The 20,027-nt window shown below is 31.7% G+C and overlaps 1 protein-coding gene across 2 annotated transcripts in view; it reads right to left on the bottom strand.

The window, feature by feature from the left end:
• The window catches only part of LOC126889986 (dystrophin-like protein 1), a 549,346-nt gene that overhangs the window by 182,873 nt on the left and 346,446 nt on the right, over positions 1 to 20,027 (bottom strand). For both annotated transcript variants that reach the window (XM_050658783.1, XM_050658782.1), the window contains exon 6: positions 19,136 to 19,300. In XM_050658783.1, coding sequence (XP_050514740.1) covers positions 19,136 to 19,300 — 165 coding nt within the window. The remainder of the gene's footprint in view (positions 1 to 19,135; positions 19,301 to 20,027) is intronic.

The following is a 20,027-nucleotide window of genomic DNA, read 5'->3' as shown; positions in this document are numbered from 1 at the left end:
GCAGTGACCGTTCCAAATTTTTAACCTGTTCCACAATTAAAACTACCCCTGTTTCAGTGTTCCCATATATCAAAGTTTATTCGACTAGACACCCTTAAGCTATTAACAAATTTTCAGCTTGCTATTAATCAACTTTTTTTTCATACGCGGGATCCAGACCTATAAGCCGATGCCGCACTGCAGGAAGTTTGGTAGGATGGTGGATGGTAGATACCTGCTTGGCGACCATCCAGCTACTTATACTTATACCACGAATAACAAAACGACGGTAGCCGCAGTGGCCTCCCACTACCTTCTAACCATCCGGTGGTTCACCAGGCGTCTATCCACCCAAATCAGTCGTGTTTGATATTCCATTATTCCATCCGCATCCGGGTAGCCTGGCTATGGAGGAAAGCGTAATAAGTGCTGTGTATAAAAGAAGGGCAATAAACCCAGCAGACCCACTATTTGACGAAACATGGCTTAAAATATCTGTTTTATTTATTCTTTGCAGTTGCATTAAAACTTTCTGAAAAGTGTAGTTAGTGAGTTTTACCTCTAATAGGACGATATGCTAAAAAACAAACCAAATGTAACGTAACAAATAAACCAAACGATGCCTCAGCAGTCAGTTGGATACTGACTTCTGACTTTATTTCACTCTTTCACTGCGTCCAGGATGCAGCGCCCCTCCACCATCCACCTTTAAAATCCACCCTCCAAGCGACCATCTAGCATCCTGCAGTGCGGCATCGGCTATAGAGTTGTATTAGTGAAAAAACCCGCAGTTTGTGGTAAGTCTAATAAATTCTCTTAATTCATTTAAATAATGATAAAAATCTTTTTCTGTTTTAAAGGGTTTTTTGTACGGCTAATCTTTGAGCCTGCATTTAAAAATCCATTTCATCCATTTCCATAGTACCGTTCTCTGCCTCTGTCGATAATCACATACCTGAGGACACTGCATCCTTGGATTTTGTGTCGACCTCTGAATGCCGCGTTCTTATCATGAGTGTTCTTCATAGTGCAACAACTTTTGAATTATTAAGGCAGTTAGTTTTTAATGAGTCATTACTATTTACATTTAACGATAGAAGTTTTTGCATATAATTGAATTATGGTTACATATAGATATATTTAATTTAAAGGTATAGATATAATTCATTTTATCTACGCTATCTCATAGTATGTATAATTTTTTAGTTTGTGAAAACTGTCATTGTAGATAGCAGTGCGTGAAGTGTTTAAAGTGTGCGTGAAGTAACAATGTATTTTAAATGGGATTTACTTTTTCGCACTGTTTTTGGCACACTTTCATATAATCAAATATCCTTAACTTTCGCGTTGTCATGGTGATGACATTGTCAGCAATAAATTACGACAAAAATTTTGACAGTTTTGTGGTTTGAAAGAAGTTAGAATTTTTAAATGTCAAAGTTTTAAAAATTGTAGAATAGAAATGAATTCCAGTGAGGAAGAGTTACAGTTTTTTTTATTTGTTTATTCTAGATAAAATGTTGTATGAAACTGTGCGTGAAGTACTTTTTGCGAAATTACGCGATGTATAGCACTCGCACCGCTGTTGCTCGTGCTCTAAACATCGCGTGCGTTCGTAAAAAGAATACTTCACGAACTGTTTCGTAAATAACTATTATGATCACATTTGTATTTATTTTTACGCATTTTTTTAATATCACGAGTAGGTTATGTGTAATTTATATTTAACCAAAATTTTTTTTTTCAGTTTTGAAAGACTGTGGTCCGAAGCCTTTTATTTATAGTAGGGGAGGATCGTATGCCAAATTTGCAGTTACTCGAGCGTTATGGGTACCTATTGGGTTGTAAAGAGTAGGTCCTTAAACCAAAACAAACTAAATTATCGAACAAAAAGCGTTTTGAAATTATTTTTCACCATAAAAACGACAAATCTAGTCGTGAAATAGCATCCGCAGTAAATGCAATCAATCTACAGTAATTAGAGTAATTAAGAAGTATGCTAAACAACGAAAAATCGACGACAGACCGCGTATTTGGTAAGGTGATGCAGGACTTTTTAACACCACTGTACGAGATATACCACAGATATAAACATATATTTGTTGGTAAAAACGTAGTATCTCTTATAAAAATAGGAGGACTAAGATAGGTAGGACATCTAACAAGATCCAAGAATCCTTAGGTTACAACCTGTGGGAAGTAGGAATAGGGGTAGGCCAAAACTCAGATGGAAGGATGATGTAGATAAAGATGGTAGAAAAATAGACGCAGCAAACTGACAACAGTTGGCAATGAATAGAACTGACTGGCGTAATAGACTTTAGAACGTCGAGGCTCTTTTATAGGACTGCCGCACCATTGATGATGATGACTGCAAAAAAAGAAAAATCATCTGAAGAAAAAATGGAAGAAAATACAAATACAGGAACACTGGGACATGTATATAATATTATAGGGCAGTCAATGAGGGTATGTGACTCCAAATTCCATCCTACTATATCGATTTACTTGATATTTTTACAGTAAGTAGGGAATAGCCCAAGAAACAAAGTCTACCCTATGCCGATGTGTGCTTTTGTCTTGGGGGCGGTTCCCACCCCTTCTCGGGGGTGGAAAATTTTTTGCTTAAATAACTAAGGAAGTTGCTAGAGAACCTAATACTAAGCAAAAACTGTTTCATAATTTATTTTCGAAAACTCAATACTTTTTGAGTTATTCCTGGTTGAAAATTGGCCATTTTCATTGAAACATAACACCTTTCAAAAGGTTTTTTGCGAATACCTTAAAAACTATGCATCTAGCTAAAAAAACCATATAAAACATTTTTATAGCTTATAAAATATCAAAGAGATTCTTTCCTTTATTAATCTTCTAGTTATAACACAAAAAGAGATATGGTAAGTGAAAAAACTTGTTTTCTTGGTGCATGCTCAAATCAGTGTATTTAACTTGAAATAACAGAGAAACGGTCGATTTTAGGTGTATAATGCGACCAATAACTTTTGTTGTGCTTGAAAAGACCTTTAAAATAAGCAATATTAAATGTCGATTACATTCAAACTATGCGAGATAAACTGTAAAAAATTTGACGGCTAACGTATTTTAAGAAAGAAATGAGAAGTTTATTTAACCCCTCATCCAGAAGAATTTAAATGCATCGTTTTCCTTCTACAATACATTTTACTATAGTGTTATTTTTATGTTCAAAAAGTTGGGCGGGTTTAAAATGAATGGTTTTTGAAAAAAATAAGATTAAATTATTGAGCGCATTTTTAAATTTTCTTAAAAATCTTCCTATTTCTCCATGTAACTCGAAAATGATACGAGATGCCAAAAAAAGATGCCCTACAAAAATGTAGGTTTCTTCTAGCTAAACATTTTGATTTTATTTTTTAAAACAGTAACTCTTATCATTTTCAAGTTACATGGAGAAAAAGGCAGATTTTTAGGAATATTTAAATATGCGCTCTATAATTTGATCTTTTTTTTTTCAAAAACCATTCATTTTAAACCCGCTCTACTTTTTGAACATAAAAATAACACTGTAGTAAAATGTATTGTAAAAGGAAACCGATGCATTTAAATTCTTATGGATGAGGGGTTAAATATACTTCTCAATTTTTTTCTTAAAATTCGTTAGTCATCAATTTTTGCAGCATATCTCGCTTAGTTTAAATGTAATGGACATTTAATATTGCTTATTTGAAAGGACCTTTCAAGCACAATAAAATGTATTGGTAGCATTATACACCTTGTATGGTTACTAGCAGGTATTGAACGAAACAATTAATAAAATCAAAACAAGCAATCAAACTATAATTACAACACCTGCTTATAATCTCTTTATCCCTTCTGATAGCTCTAATATAGGAAGAAAATGGACTTTCTCAATAGGCACAAGTAAATACACATATTGAAATCAATCTGATTGGTAAATAATTCAAAACGAAACAATGGAAACAAAGGATAAATAATATAGGTAATTAAAACCACTTACTTGTCGAATGCGAAACACTAGGGAACGAACGAACAACGTTGTGTGCACACAGTTTTCTGGTCTCGAATCATCTCATGTGTTTTTCTTATGCCATGGGGGAAGAAACTCGGGTTCAAGTGGGTACCCGTTCCAGCGATCTCACATTCCTTACCGCGATATCGATAAGAAAGAGGAACACAGGGGTAGCGGAAAAAGGGATATGATTTCGAACTATTTAAACAATCAAACCAACTTTATGGGATTTCCAACACACCTAAAATCGACCGTTTCTCTGTTATTTCAAGTTGAATACACTGATTTGAGCATGCACAAAAAAACAAACTCTTTTTACCTACCATATCTCTTTTTGTGTTATAACTAGAAGATTGAAGAAGGAACGAATCTCTTTGTTTTTTATGAGCTACAAAAATGTATTATATAATTTTTTTAGTTAAATGCATTGTTTTTAAGGTATTCGCAAAAAACCGTTTGAAAAGGTGTTATATTTCAATGAAAATGGCCAATTTTCAACCACGAATAACTCAAAAAGTATTGAGTTTTCGAAAAAAAATTATAGAACAGTTTTTGCTTAGAATTAGGTTCTCTAGCAACTTCCGTAGTTGTTTAACCAAAAAATTTTCCACCCCCGAGAAGGGTTGGGAACCGCCTCCAAGACAAAAGCACACATCGGCATAGGGTAGACTTTGAATAAGGAGATATTTTCAGGCTATTCCTAAAATTTCATTAAAATCCATGCAGTAGGATAGAATTCGGAGGTAATACCCTGTTCTTGCTCTCGTTGACTGCCCTATTATGTTTGTATGATTTTAAAATTTGCCTCTGTGGATATTTGTATTAAAATTTAGAATATTTTAATTTTAGCCGATTTGTTTAGGAATATGAAAGTAAAAAACCCGTTTTATACAGACCCGATATCTTTCCACAAGCCAATTTAGATTGTTTTTCATTTTCAATTTGCACGTGGCATCCCATTATTTTATGAGCACACAATGAAAGTGAAGCATTCGTCTTTCTATATTAAATCTTATAAATTTGTCGTCTTTATACCGAAAACAGAAAGTTTTATAAAGCGTGGAATGTTTTTTGGGGAAATTGCTTAAGGAATATAAATTGGAATTGAAATAAATGCGAGATATTTTGAAAATATTTCATTAAAATTTATTTTTTATATTAAACTTAAATTATGTCCTTTATATTAAATTATCTCATGTTTGAAAATCACTTGAAAAGCCTAAGAACAGAAATGCTGCAGGTAAAGACGGTATGCCAAACGAATTACTGAAATATTGTCGAGAGAGATGACCGAACAAGTAAAAATATCAATTAACAAAATTATAAAATACCGGAAGAATGACGAACGGGGATAACGAGCGAATTCATTTTACTTTTCAAAAAGGATATAAAAGCAACCAGAAAGCTACAGAGGTAACTTCTTAAATACATACTACTTTAAAACTTACAACTAAAATTTTACAAGAACTAATGAATCGGATGATAGGATGATGAACAACAGGAATTTGTACCGGAAGATCGTGTACAGGTACAATATTCGCAAATTAACAAATTACTGAGAAATCATTAGAGTCCTGGAGTATAATAGATCAGCATTTCTGTGTCTGATTGACTTGAAGAAAGCATTTGGCAGAGTAAGACTCAAACATGTAATCCATCTTCTGCCTAATAGAGAAGATCCCCAAATATCATAAAAAACCATTGGAAACAGCTGAAACTCCCAAAGCAAGAAAATGGCAGTCAGAATAGATGGACAACTTAGAGAATTTATAGACATAGGCAGCGGAATAAGACAGAGGGACTCAAAGAGCCCTAGGCTCTTCAGTATAATCATGGATGAAATAATCAAAAGTCATCATTATCATTCTTTTTGCCTTATCCCTATGCGGGGTCGGCTTCCCTAATTGCATTTCTCCACATAATTCTATCTTGGGTCATATCAATGTTAATCCCCTCAGTAAATAAAGATGATACATAATGGAAAACAAAGAAAAATAATACTCTGTAACGCAGACGATGCAATATTGATAGCCCAATATGAAGACAGTATGCAAAGATTAGTCCACAGATTTAACAGAAGAGCAAAAGAATTTAATATGATAATCTCATCTCAGAAAATGAAAACAATAGTAGCCCAGTAAATGAACGGGAAATTCGGCGAAACCGTGTAATTTTCAGGGGCAACTCCGAATTGCATGAAAATTTGGATTTTATGTTCTACTTACTCTCCACTTCAAAGTTGAAATTGTGCCGTTGGTTGCTTTTACTTGGGGGGTGACAGTCACCCCTTCTCGGGGGTGAAAAAACATACGTTCAAGATAAGATCAAAAATGGATAACATGACTGATTTTAAGCAACTTTCGTTCTATAGAGTTTTTTACTTAAGTCAATACTTTTCGAGTTATTTGCCATTGCAAATGTTGATGTTTCGACAAAAAACTACGTTTTCAGACGGTTTTTCGCCAATAACTCGAAAAGTAAATATTTTATCAAAAAAATATCCCTAACAAAAGTCTAGCTTATAAAAAACCCAAAAAAAATGGTGTATCAGTAAAGTCTATCAATCAAATAAAAACAAAGTTGTAGCTCACGAAAAATACGTTCTTATTCGTCTAATTCCAAATCGAATATTTCAAGATTTCAAGAAATCACCGAAAAATTAAGCACTTTTCGGGAAAACCCATTTAAACTTTTTTAAAGTGTTTATAAAAAGCTTTGTTTTAATTGTTGAACAAAAGTTTTAGCATTAAAAATAAGCGAGTTACGCTCAAAATAAAGTTGGCCCTCTTTTTTTTTGTAAAAATCATGAAAATTTCGAAGTGTTTAGCTCCCCAAATGAAATAAATCGCTACCGCTTTACAAACAATTTACTTACCTATCTATTTTTTATATGATCTGTCAGTCTCACCGGTTTAAAGTGTTTATTTTTGAAAGAGTTATAATTGAGAAAGCTTGAATGGGTCACTAATCACGAGCGTATGCAAATTTTGAAAAGCCATATCTTAACCAATTTTTGTCTTACGGAGAAACAAAATGAAACTATCATATTTAAATAGCAAAACCTACATCTTTTTACTCTTTAAGATTTCTCTTATGACTAATACTTTTTAAGTTAATTTGAAAAAATGAAATTTTTCAAAAATTTTTAGTAATTTTTTTTTTACTATAAAAGCAAATGTTTTCAAAAATAAGCACTTCAAACCAATCAAACTTACAAATCATATAAACAATACACATACAGTTAAAATAGATGGTAAAGCCAAACGATTAATTTCATTTAGGATGCTAAATAGAGGGAGGTTTTCACGATTTTTTTTTACCAAAAAAAAAGGGGCCAACTTTTTTTTCAGTGTAACTCGTTTATTTTTGATGCTGTAAACTTTTGTAAAAAACAAATAATAAGCCTTTTTTCGATACTTTAAAAATATTAATAAGGTTTTCCCGAAAAACGCTTATTTCTTCGGCGATTTCGCGTTGAATTATTCGATTTGGAATTAGACGAATAAGAACGTATTTTTCATGAGTTACAACTCTGCTTCTACTCAATTTGTGGACTTACTGGTACACCATTTTTTTCGTTTTTTTTTATAGGCTACACTTTTGCTAAAAATATTTTTTTCAATAAAATATTTACTTTTTGAGTTATTTGGGAAAAACGGTCTGAAAACGTAGTTTTTTCGTCGAAAAATCAACATTTTAAATCGCGAATAACTCAAAAAATATTGACTTACGTAAAAAACTTTATATAACAAAAGCTGCTTAAAATAAGTCAATATATCCATTTCCGGCCTTATTTTAAACACGCGTTTTTCACCCCCCGACAAGCGGTAAATGTCATCCCCCAAGTAAAAGCAACCAACGGCACACATTACAAGTGGAGGGTAAGTAGAACCTAAATCCAAATTTTCATGCAATTCGGAGTTGCCCCTGGAAATTACACTCCAAAACGGTCATTTATTGGGCTATAGTAACCAGCAAAGAACCAATCAGATGTAAAATAGAAATGGATGATATCAATATTGAACAAGTAATGCAAATATACCTTCGAATTACAGTGTCCAGCTATGGCGAACTGGAATCAAGTAGAAAGAGCAAATAGACCGGCAGAATGACTTAATAATACTATACAGGGTGAGTCATGAGGAACTGTACATACTCCTACCTCGTATGCAGGCCTCTATGGGGAATAACAAATGACCATTAAAAAGTGTCTGCTCCCATTGTTTAATAATATACAGGGCGAGTTGTTAATTTTTACAGAAATTTGTATTCGTCATAATTTTTGAACGGTAAAATCGATGTGTCTCTTATTTTGGTCAATCGTTACACTTTTACCACCCAATCAAAGGATTTATTCAAATTAGAAAAAAATCAGGTCCGGCTTTAAAAAATTAGTTCGTTTTGGTCTTAGAAAAAAATTTCCTCCTGTATACGGTTTTTGAAAATTATAATAAGAATTTTACAAATTAGACAAATAGGTAAATAAAATGGCATTATTATTTTTTCCCACACTATTACTTAATTTTTTATAAAAAAAACTCAAATTTGACAATTAATTAAAAGTTTGGTGAAGTGAACCAAAGATTTAAAAAAATTAACTTTTATTACAAAAATTAATTTTTTTTGAACAAATATTTAATTTATAAGTAATAATACTACCACTGCTCGTACTATACGTTTTAAATAACACAACCTTTTTAGCCCATTTCCAGAATTTTAAAAGGAACAAGTTGTTTTGAGTAATACTAACACATCATCATAATTCTCTTTACCTTATCCCTATGCGGGGTCGGCTTCCCTAATTGCATTTCTCCACACAATTCTATCTTGGGTCATATCAATGTCGATCCCCTTTAACAAGATGTCCTGCCTTATCGTCTCCCCCCAGGTCTTCTTTGGTCTTCCTCTCCTACTCCTTCCAGGAATCTGCACTTCAGCTATTCTTCGTATTGGGTGATTAACGTCTCGACGTTGAACATGACCAAACCATCTTAACCTATGCTCTTTCATTTTGGCATCAATTGGTGCCACACCTAGACTTCCCCTAATATACTCATTTCTAATTTTATCCTTCTTTGTCACTCCACTCATCCATCTAAGCATTCTCATTTCCGCCACATGCATTCGTTGTTCATCTGTTTTCTTCACTTCACAACATTCAGTTCCGTACATCATAGCCGGTCTTATGGCTGTTTTATAGAATTTTCCCTTCAGCTTCATTGGAATTTTTCTGTCACACAACACACCACTCGCTTCTTTCCACTTCATCCATCCAGCCCTAATTCTACTGCATGTATCTCCATCTATTTCTCCATTACTCTGTAATACCGATCCCAGGTACTTAAAACTATTGCTTTTTACAATCAGTTCACCATCCAAAGATACCATTTTATTTGTAGTAACTCCATATTTAAATGAACATTCCAAATACTCTGTTATTGTCCTACTAAGTTTTAAACCTTTTTCCTCCAGAGCTTGCCTCCTTTCACTATTTCCTACTAACACGACATCATCAGGATACATTAAGCACCATGGAATGTTATCCTGTAGTTTTGCTGTTATCTGGTCCAAAACTAATGAGTAATCCAAATAATACTAAATAACACAGCATCCTGTATAATATTTGTTTGTCAAAAAGAGATAAACAAGTAAACCAAAATTAAACTAAAATAAAAAGAAATATTTTTCCAGTCGTTTTTTGCATCACTACCTTCTCACCATGTATTAATACTATGTATTATGTACTTTATGCACGATGGGGCATCACCACATTTTTCAGTTGCTGTTCGTCAACATCTTCATGTAACTTATGGAAATAGGTGGATAGGGCGCGGAGGGCCTCGTGCATGGCATGACCACCTAGATCACCTGATGTTAACCCTGTCGACTACTCCCTATGGGGTCGATTAAAAGAAATGGTTTATCGAGAAAATATCAATACGCGACAAGAACTAAGTAATTGATAAAATTATTGATTCTTGTAACATTATTAGAAATGATCCCTTAACTCTAAGGAGGTCTAGACAGTTGATGGTCCGACAAAGATGGATTTCATTTCGAAAATCTGCTATAAATCTCCAAAAAAATGTGTTTTATTGTTTCATTTGTTTCTTAAGTTCTTTTATGTATCTAAGCATACAATTGTTGTACACACAGACACATTGTTAAATTTACTTAAACATGCAAATAAATCCGTTTATGTTCAATGTTCTACATAATATGTATTTTCTTTTCGTTAATTTAAAAAATAAATTTACTGTATTTTGCCTTTTGAAATAAAACTCTAAGAATTCAATAAAACGACATTATAATAAATACCTATGAATCACTAAACAAATACTATTCAGGGCGATGTTTTAGTATTATTCAAAATAACCTCTTCCTTTTGAAATTCTGGAAATTAGCTAAAAAGGTTTTATCATTTACAACGTATAACACAAGCTGTGGAAGTATTAATACATATATATAAATTAAATATTTGTCAAAAAAAATAGATTTTGCAAAAAAAATAGTTTTTTTTTAATCTATGGTTCACTTCACCGAAGTTTTAATTCATAGTCAAATTTGATTTTTTATTAAAAATTAAGTAATCGCGTGGAAAAAAAAATAAATATGCCATTGTAATTGCCTATTTGTGTAATTTGTAAAATTCTTATTAGAGTTTTCACAAACCATATACAGGGTACAATTTTTTCACCCTAAAAGACCAAAACGAGTTAATTTTTTAAATCCGGGCCTGGTTTTTTTCTACTTTGAATAAATCAGTTGATTGGGTGGTAACTTATGAATTAAACATTTGTTAAAAAAAAAGAATTTTTGTAATAAAAGTTATTTTTTTTAATTTATGGTTCACTTTACCAAACTTTCATAGCCAAATTTGATTTTTTTATAAAAAATTAAGTAATCGTGTGGGGAAAAAAATAAATATGCCATTTTAATTGCCTATTTGTCTTATTTGTAAAATTATTATTAGAGTTTTCAAAAACCGTATAGGGGGTGAAATTTTTCTAAGACCAAAACGAACACTAATTTTTTAAAGCCGGACCTGATTTTTTTCTAGTTTGAATAAATCAGTTGATTGATTGGTAATAGTGTAACAATTGACCAAAACAAGAGACACCTCGATCTTACCGTTCAAAAATTATGACGAATACAAATTTCTGTAAAAATAAACAACTCGCTCTGTATATTAATAAACAATGGGAGCAGACACTTTTTAATGGTCGTATATTATTCCCCATAGAGGCCTCCATACGATGTAGGAGTATGTACAGTTCCTCATGACTCACCCTGTATGACCAATCTGACATATTAACACTGAGATGAAGTCAAGAATTTATAAAGCCAGTGTAAGACCAATAATGACATATGCATCAGAAATATGTCAACACAACACACAAAGATTACTAAAAACAGACAGAGATGAGAGTACTGAGAGAAATTACCGGAAATAGGGTGAGAGATCATAAGAGTAGTGAGACATTAGAAGAAAACGTAACGTAGTGTATAATCAAATGGACCCTAAATAGAAAAAAGAATGGAATAACCACATAAGCAGAATGGGGGAGTCTCGTGTGGACAAAATAGCAAGAGATAAATCACCAATCGACAGAAAAAATATCGGACTACTCACCACTCGGACCCACCCTCGGACCACTCAAAATACGGAGTGACAATATTCCATAGAGGTATCAATTCGCCAACGCCGACAAGCAGAATGGCTTATAAAGAAGAAGAAATAGAAGAAGAACAAGAAGAAGAAGAAGAAAAAGAAGAAGAATATGTTTTATATTTTCTTAAGCAAAAAAAACTCATGCAGATGAAGCACAGTCTCATAAAATTGAACAAGTGTTCAAATGATCAATGTATTCTTTTTCTCATGAGCATCTTTCAGTGCCACAGTTTTTCGATTTCATTCTAACGCATTAAATTGTATGTGACAGAAAAAACGCACGTCGGTCATTACATTTCATCGGTGACATTTATAACATTTATTCTAGTTGTCAATAGATGGCGCTATAATCGAAAAAAAAAATTATTTACGAATTATATAATATATCTACGAATATAATCTGTACAATTTATAAGACTATACAAATCAAAGAAAATACCATTTTATAAATGCAATAAACCCAATTGATTTGTTTTTATGCCAAATTGCAAATATAATGTGACAACTGTCAGATTTAACTAACATGTCATGTCACTAAAATGTATATTATCACGGACTTACCTTTTTTTTTCTATCATTTATGACGCACTGAAAAATGCTCATGAAAAAAAGCATACAGTAGATATAACTTAAAAAATATAATTTAGATTTTACAATTTCGGTATATCTGTGAAAATCGCTGCTTTTCAAAAAAGTGAAAATCAAAATGGAAATTTATTATTCTGATTTTCATCCTGCTTCTTAATCTTCTGTGTCAATAGGGATCTAAAGAACTGCCACATTAAGTGGCATCAAGATTCGTCGCTATTTGTTCGATTTCTAGCGACCTGTTGCCACCTTCTAATTTTTAGTTAGAAGATGGCAACCAGAGTTCATCCTTTGTTTTTGTCTTCGTTGATGACTACGCCGATCGGTTTCACCCCTTTTTCCAATGCTAGAAAATATTGCTCAACATCTCGATCTATTATACAGGGTAGCGAAAAAGTATGGAAACACGGTAATTTATCGAAAACCGCAAAAACGATTTTTATAGATTTTGGTGGGTAAGGGTGTTTTAATGCGGCCGATATTATAGTGTTAATTACATTGTTGTCAAATCCTCCGTTTTTCTGTAAATCTAATGAACTTTCTTATTTCAAATGAAACACCCTATATATTTTTTGCGTTTTAAAGCCCTTAGAAATACTGATTATTTTTCATGTATATTCCCTAAACCCTATACCATAATTTCGGAGTTATTGCTACATTTATTAAAAAAACATTTTTAAACAAATTATAAAAATCGATTTTTTTCGGCCCGTGTAGACAATATTTTAGATTCTTTGGATCATTGCGAACAAAAAAGGTCTGTTGTAATTTTTCTCTAAAATTAATAGTTTCCGAGTTAAATTTAAAACTGAAAAAAATCGAAAAATAACGATTTTTAAGGTTCAAAAACAAAAGTAAAAAAATACTTTTTGAAATTACGAAGTACCTAAATTCAAGGTCAAACCTTCTTGTGTCAGCTCCCTATAAGAATTTTTGATAGTTTTATGCTAAATTGTTAATGAAGCGAATATGAGAGGACGGGCGATCGGGCTGCATTAACAACTAAAAAACAATGTTTTAAAATGAAATAAGACCAAATTATTTATCGGTAACTGATAAAATAAGGTTTGAGCTTGAATTTAGTCACTTCGTAGTTTCAAAAATAGTTTTTTTACTTATGTTTTTGCACTTTGAATATCGTCATTTTTCAATTTTTTCCAGTTTTAAATTGTTTATAACTCGGAAACGATTAACTTTAGAGGAAAATTACAAAAGACTTTTTTGTTCCGAATGATCCAAAAAACCTGAAATAATGTCTACCAGGGCCGAAAAAATTGATTTTTATAATTTGTTTAAATTTTTTTTTTAATAAATGTAGCAATAACTCCAAAATTATGGAGTTTACGTATAGGGAATATAACATGAAAAATAATCGGTATTTCTTAAGGACGTTAAAACGCAAAAATATACAGGGTGTTCCATTTGAAATAAGAAAGTTCATTAGATTTACAGAAAAACGGAAGATTCGACAACAATGTAATTACCATTATAATATCGGTCGTATTAGAAGACCGTTACACACCAAAATCTATAAAAATCGTTCTAGCTGTTTCCGAGAAATTACCTTGTTTCCATACTTTTTCGCTACCCTGTATAAATGTCATCAGCGTATGCTAAGATTTGTATCGATCAATTGTAAATACCACCGACCAAGAGCTAGCAACGTCGGAAAAAAATCATTTTAAGAGGGCTGACTCTTTCATATATTGTTCCCTATGCTTCCTCGAACACCGTATGGGCCATCTGGCTACTGATACAGGTTGCGTTCATTACTGCGCAGCACACTTGTACAGGTAAACATATCGAATTTAAAATTATTGTAAGACGAAACATTTTTTTGTCATTACTTTTTAAACATTATTAGAAATATGAACTGTAATTGGCAGACATTTCTGTGGTTTAAAAAGTAATGACAAAAAATTTTTCGTCCTAAAATAATTTAAATTCAATATACAGGGTGATTGATGAGTGTGATAAAGCTCAGTAGATCCGCTATAGTAATAAATAGCAATAAAAGTTAATAATAAAAATTGTGGCCAACTTTCAGCTTCACATTACGAAATTAGTTAGATTGTTACAGGGTGTTCGATAACATAGTGGCAGACCAAACTTATGTTTTTTTAAATAAAACACCCTATATTCTATTTTATATTCGAAATCCTTTTAACTTCCCCATCACAAAAATATAAAGATTTGTTATGTTATATAGGGCTTTTACAAAGTTATAACCAATTTTTTATGAAAATCGTAACAAGTTCAGCTCCCTGTATAAATAAAAAAAGCATAACAGCGATGGTTTATTGGTGCCATATTTTTTGTTGATTGTGAAAATTTTTAAGAATTGTTGATATTGCTAATTTTCCTTATATCGAATACAGGGTGAGTCAAAACGCAAGTACATTTTTTTCTCAGAAATTTTAAACGGAACACCCTGTATTTTATATTACTATCGAAAAGTATCATTACCGTACTTTAATTTTTGTATAATATTCCCTATGCCTAAATTTGTCAGTTTTCGAGATATTTTCATTTTCAGAGCAAGTTATTAATTAGGGTGTTCTATTTAAAATTACTGTGAACATAATGTACTTGCGTTTTGACTCACCCTGTATTCGATATAAAGACAATTAGCAATATCAACCATTTTTATAAATTTTGACAATCAACAAAAAAATATGGCACCAATAAACCATTGCTGTTGTGCTTATTTTTATTTATACAGGGAGCTGAACTTATTACGATTTTCATAGAACATTGGTTATAACTTTGTAAATACCCTGTATAACATAACAAACCTTTATATTTTTGTGATGGGGAAGTTAAGAAGATTTCGAATATAAAATAAAATATGGCGTGTTCCATTTAAAAAAACAAAAGTTTGGTCTGCCACTATGTTATCGAACACCCTGTAACATTCTAACTAATTTTGTAATGTGAAGCTCAAAGTTGGCTACAATTTTTGTTATTAACTTTTATATATTGCTATCTATTACTATAGCGGATCTACTAAGCTTTTTCACATTAATCAATCACCCTGATTTTGTGTTTACCTGTACAGCAACTTGTATCAGCAGCCAGATGGCCGGTACGGTGTTCGAGGAAGCATAGGAAACAACATATGAAAGAATCAGCCGTCTTAAAATGATTTCTCGAAAACGTTGCTAGCTCTTAGACATAATTCGTGTGTCTTGGCTGCCTTTTACAAGGCAATACCTATTAAATTAAGAGAAGCAAGCCAGGGCATTCTCTTGTCGGAGTCCATCATTTATCTCAAAAGTTCCAGAATTTTCTCCCCGAATCCTAACATCGACTTTTAAGTTAGACATTGTCATTTTTGTTAATCCAATAAGTTTTTCTGATATACCAAACTCACGCATTGATTGGTATATTACTGGTCTCTAGACACTGCCGTATGTGGTTTTGAAGTCGACGAATAGGTGATCGGTTTCAATGTTAAATTCTGTTTTCTCGAGGATTTGCCTTATTAAATGAATTTGGTCAATCGTTGATTTTTCTGGAATTAATCCGGCCTGGTGTTTCCAATTACGCCACTTTATAAACCTGTAGCCTTTCGTAGATAATATTTGCTAGTATTTTGTAAGCAGTTTTTTACAGGGTTATACTTCTGTAGTTGTCACACTGAAGATGGTCGCCATTTTTATGTATCGGGCATATCACGCCTTGAGACCATTCACCGGATATGGTCTCATTTTGTCAGACAATAAGTAAAAGTTTAGGCAATGCCTTAGCAGGGTATCGCTACCATTTCTTGTAGAGCTCTGTTATATCAACTCAAATATCATTATTGGGGTAGGAGATGTCAATTTTGATTTATTATTTTGTTAAATGTTGTTACACATTATCGATATTGTCCTGAAATCCTTCAAATGAAAGTCAATTAGGATTCTATAAGAACAATCAAGTTTTTGAGATTAAAATCCGTGATCAAAAAGTAAATAAAAATTGACCTTTTAAAATCATGAAATTGTATCAACGGAATCAAGTAGTTAATATTTAATCTACATTTTCACTGTAATATCATTTCAAATTATTCTTCTATCATTTACAATTCCAATACCTGAATTTTCTTTTAATCCCTACAGCACTTTGAAAGCAAAACAAAGACGTTGTTAAATTTTATATATTAATTATCAGAATATCGTTCCTTTCCAACCTTTCCAGATTTTCAACCCGTGTTTGCCTTTGGCTTCTAGGCGAGATCTCGATAATATCTTGTTTTAATTTAAGGGGATCGTTCTATATAGAATTTATGGCTTATCCCTTTTAATTAAACCAGACGAATATTCGTGTAAAACAAACTAAAATCTATAAAAATGATTAGGAGACAATTGAGACAGCGTGTCTGCGTAATTTGGAACCGTATCAAAAACTTTTTTATAATTTATTTTACGAAAAAAAAAATTAAAATTCTCTGCATGGTCTGAACTCCAAAACCTAAGATGAAAACATCAGATATCAAATTTTATCAATTTTTTACGAGGACCCTACCTCAAAAAATATGAATTTTGCTCAAAATTAAAGTACCTTTATAATTGCACAACATCTATAAATGTTATTATGAAAAGATGTTTGGAATTAAACATTATGTTCTAATAATTATGAAATCACATTCTTCTAATTGGAAATTTTTTTTGAAAATGTTTCTCAAATTAGGGATACTTACCTAACATCATTTTTTATGTATTATAATAATTACGATAACTATTTCATTATTAGTTTTACGAAAAAAGTTATTCTTTATAAAAACTAAGATGCAGCCCTAAGATATCAAATTTTATCAACTTTAGATGAGGTAGGAATGTAAAAATATAAATTTGACTCAAGGGTAAAGTACCTTTGTACCTGTTTACAATATTTTAATTAGAAGGATGTAATTGCATACTGAAACATAGTTTTAAATTACAAACAACTTTTCTTAATAACACTTTTCTATATTGTGAAATATAAAGGTACTTTACTCTTGAGGGAAATTCATCTTTTTTACATATTTTCTTGTGCGATATTTATATGTTTTGGCTATATTGCCTCTCATGATTGTCAATTGCACCCCTCTCAGTCCGTTGTACTCTTTTTGGAAAATCGCTTAAATAAGTATTTTAAAATAACATCTCTACTTAGTTGGCTGTATACCATAGCTAAAAACTTACTGAAGAAGTAAAAGATTTCTTTTGTAAATAATAGATTAATATTATAATATAAATTAATATTAATAATATAAAATTATAATATAAATTAATATTATACAGTCCCGAAAAGATTGGTCATAAATTATACCACAGATTCTGGGGTCAAAAATAGGTTGATTGAACCTCACTTACCTATATACAATAGTGCACACAAAAAAAGTTACAGCCTTTTGAAGTTACAAAATGAAAATCGATTTTTTTCATATATCGAAAACTGAGATTTTTTTATTGAAAATGGACATGTGGAATTCTTATGGCAGCAACATCTTAAAAAAAAATGAAGTGAAATTTGTGCACCTCATAAAAATTTTATGGGCGTTTTGTTCCTTTATACCCCCCAAACTTTTGTGTACGTTCCAATTAAATTATTATTGTGACACCATTAGTTAAACACAATGATTTTAAAAACTTTTTTGCCTCTTAGTACTTTTTCGACAAGCGAGTGTTTATCGACATATTTTGAATATTTGTCGAATCCACCACATATTTGTATATGGTTAAGTACGATTATAGAGACCTGTTAATAATCTGAAAATTTATTTTTATAATTTACATTTTTAGGTATATTTTGAAAAAGAAGCCACATCTCGATAAAACGTGACTTGTCAAAAAAAGACTAAGAGGCAAAAAAGTTTTAAAAACACCGTGTTTAACTAACGGTACCACAATAACAGTTTAATTGGAACGTACACAAACATTTGGTGGGTTTAAACTTCAACTGGTTTAAACTTCATCATCGTGAGTAATAGACATTACATGCGAGTAGAATAATATACTTTTTACGACCTTTTTTATTTGGATTATTAGAAAAATATAATTATCAACTACTAACATTATTTAAAATCGAAAGATTTTATTTTTCATAAAAAGACATATTTTATATAACTATGGCAACACTGTTAGGAAACAGTTGTCATTAATGTCATGGAATATAATGGCGTGGCTTTTAAAAATAAGACATATTTTAAGGCAATTACATGAAAAAAATTGGGTGCTCCAAATAAAAATCTGTTGTACAATCTACAGTAAGTGAAACAGAATTCATTGATATAAATTTCATATCCGTAAACCCTTTTACGGAATTAGTACCCATTGTTTATATTTATCTCTTAATAACGTCAATCCTAAAATGTCAAATGTTGAAATTTAGACGTAAAAAATGTACTGATCCATTGTTACAGTTAAAAATCCTTTAAACATTTTTTGAAGTTAATTGTTGATATAAGTTACAATGATTATTTTATTAAATAAACAAGTTTAAGTAATTTTATTTGCTAATAATAAGTATATTAAAGTACCATGCACCACTTGAATCTAACTTCAACCCGTGAGTAATGACCCGTGAGTTACTTCAGCCCGTGAGTAATGAACTATTACCCACGGGTAAAGTAATGGTTGTTATTATCTATTCAAAAATAGTCAATAATGAGCATATTATTAAACGGTGGTACAAAAAGTATTTTAAAATATGTAGTTTATGGTTTGATATTAGTTTTGGATAATATTGCTATTTTTGTGAGTTTTACTGTAAAATGTGTCGGTTACGATTGCATTTTAAATCCAAATTTCAGAAGCTGTTATAATTTTGCTAATAATATTGGTTTTATTGTGTATATTTTACTCTAAATTGCCGACTGACATTGTATAGATATTTAACACTTAAAACAAAATGGCACATACCTTTTTACTAGACTTAAATACAGCACATTTGAACACATTGGAAGCTCCATCTCTAGCTATATAACTAAAAATTTTGAGATCTTGGGAATCGTGGGATACGTAAAATACTCTATATATAGGGTGATTAAGAATAATTGATTTGCCCTCGTCAATCCAGTTCTTTTTCTGAAATAAAAAAATAATGTTAAGTTAGAAATATCTGAATCAAATACAAAAAAAATAAGATAATAAGATAAAGAAGCTTTTACTTCGAAGCTGCAGCTAGAGCAAGTGGCTGGAATGAAAAAGAAATGGCAGCTTCCTTGGTAGTGTCGCTTCTTTGAGGACTGGCAGCAATAGTCTTGCAATTTCTTCTCCGGGATGCAGCCAGTTATACCTCTCTCGTTCAAGTTTTAGAGACAAGATATGGCCAGCAGCATCTACAGCAGGTTTTCCAAAGTCAGTTGAAAGTTCGATATCAAAAACGTAACGAAAGCCTGCAAGAATTTCAAGCCGATATTAAAAGATTATTAAAAAACTCTAACAAGAAGTAAAACCACTTCTATGTAAATTGGTATATTTATTAAAACTTAAAAATCCCAATGGATTGAATAAAATATGTCCAATTCAGAACGTTTTCAGACCTATCGGTCCATCATCAGTGAATGTGCATACTTGCTAAATAGCCCCAGAACCAAACAATGGTTGAATTTAAAATTCGATTTACATTATTTAAAAATAATATTCAACAGGCTAAACGCCGATGTTACAGGATATTGCCTATGGGAACATGGTGAAACCCTACCAAAACCTCAATCAACCATCTTAGGCCAACTTTGACTATAAAGTCACTTTATAGTCAAAGTTGGCCTAAGATGGTTGATTGAGGTTTTGGTAGGGTTTCACCATGTTC

Source organism: Diabrotica virgifera, chromosome 8 (assembly GCF_917563875.1).
Source record: "Diabrotica virgifera virgifera chromosome 8, PGI_DIABVI_V3a".
Classification (NCBI taxonomy): Eukaryota; Metazoa; Arthropoda; class Insecta; order Coleoptera; family Chrysomelidae; genus Diabrotica; species Diabrotica virgifera.
This window is presented reverse-complemented; position numbering and strand designations above follow the sequence as displayed.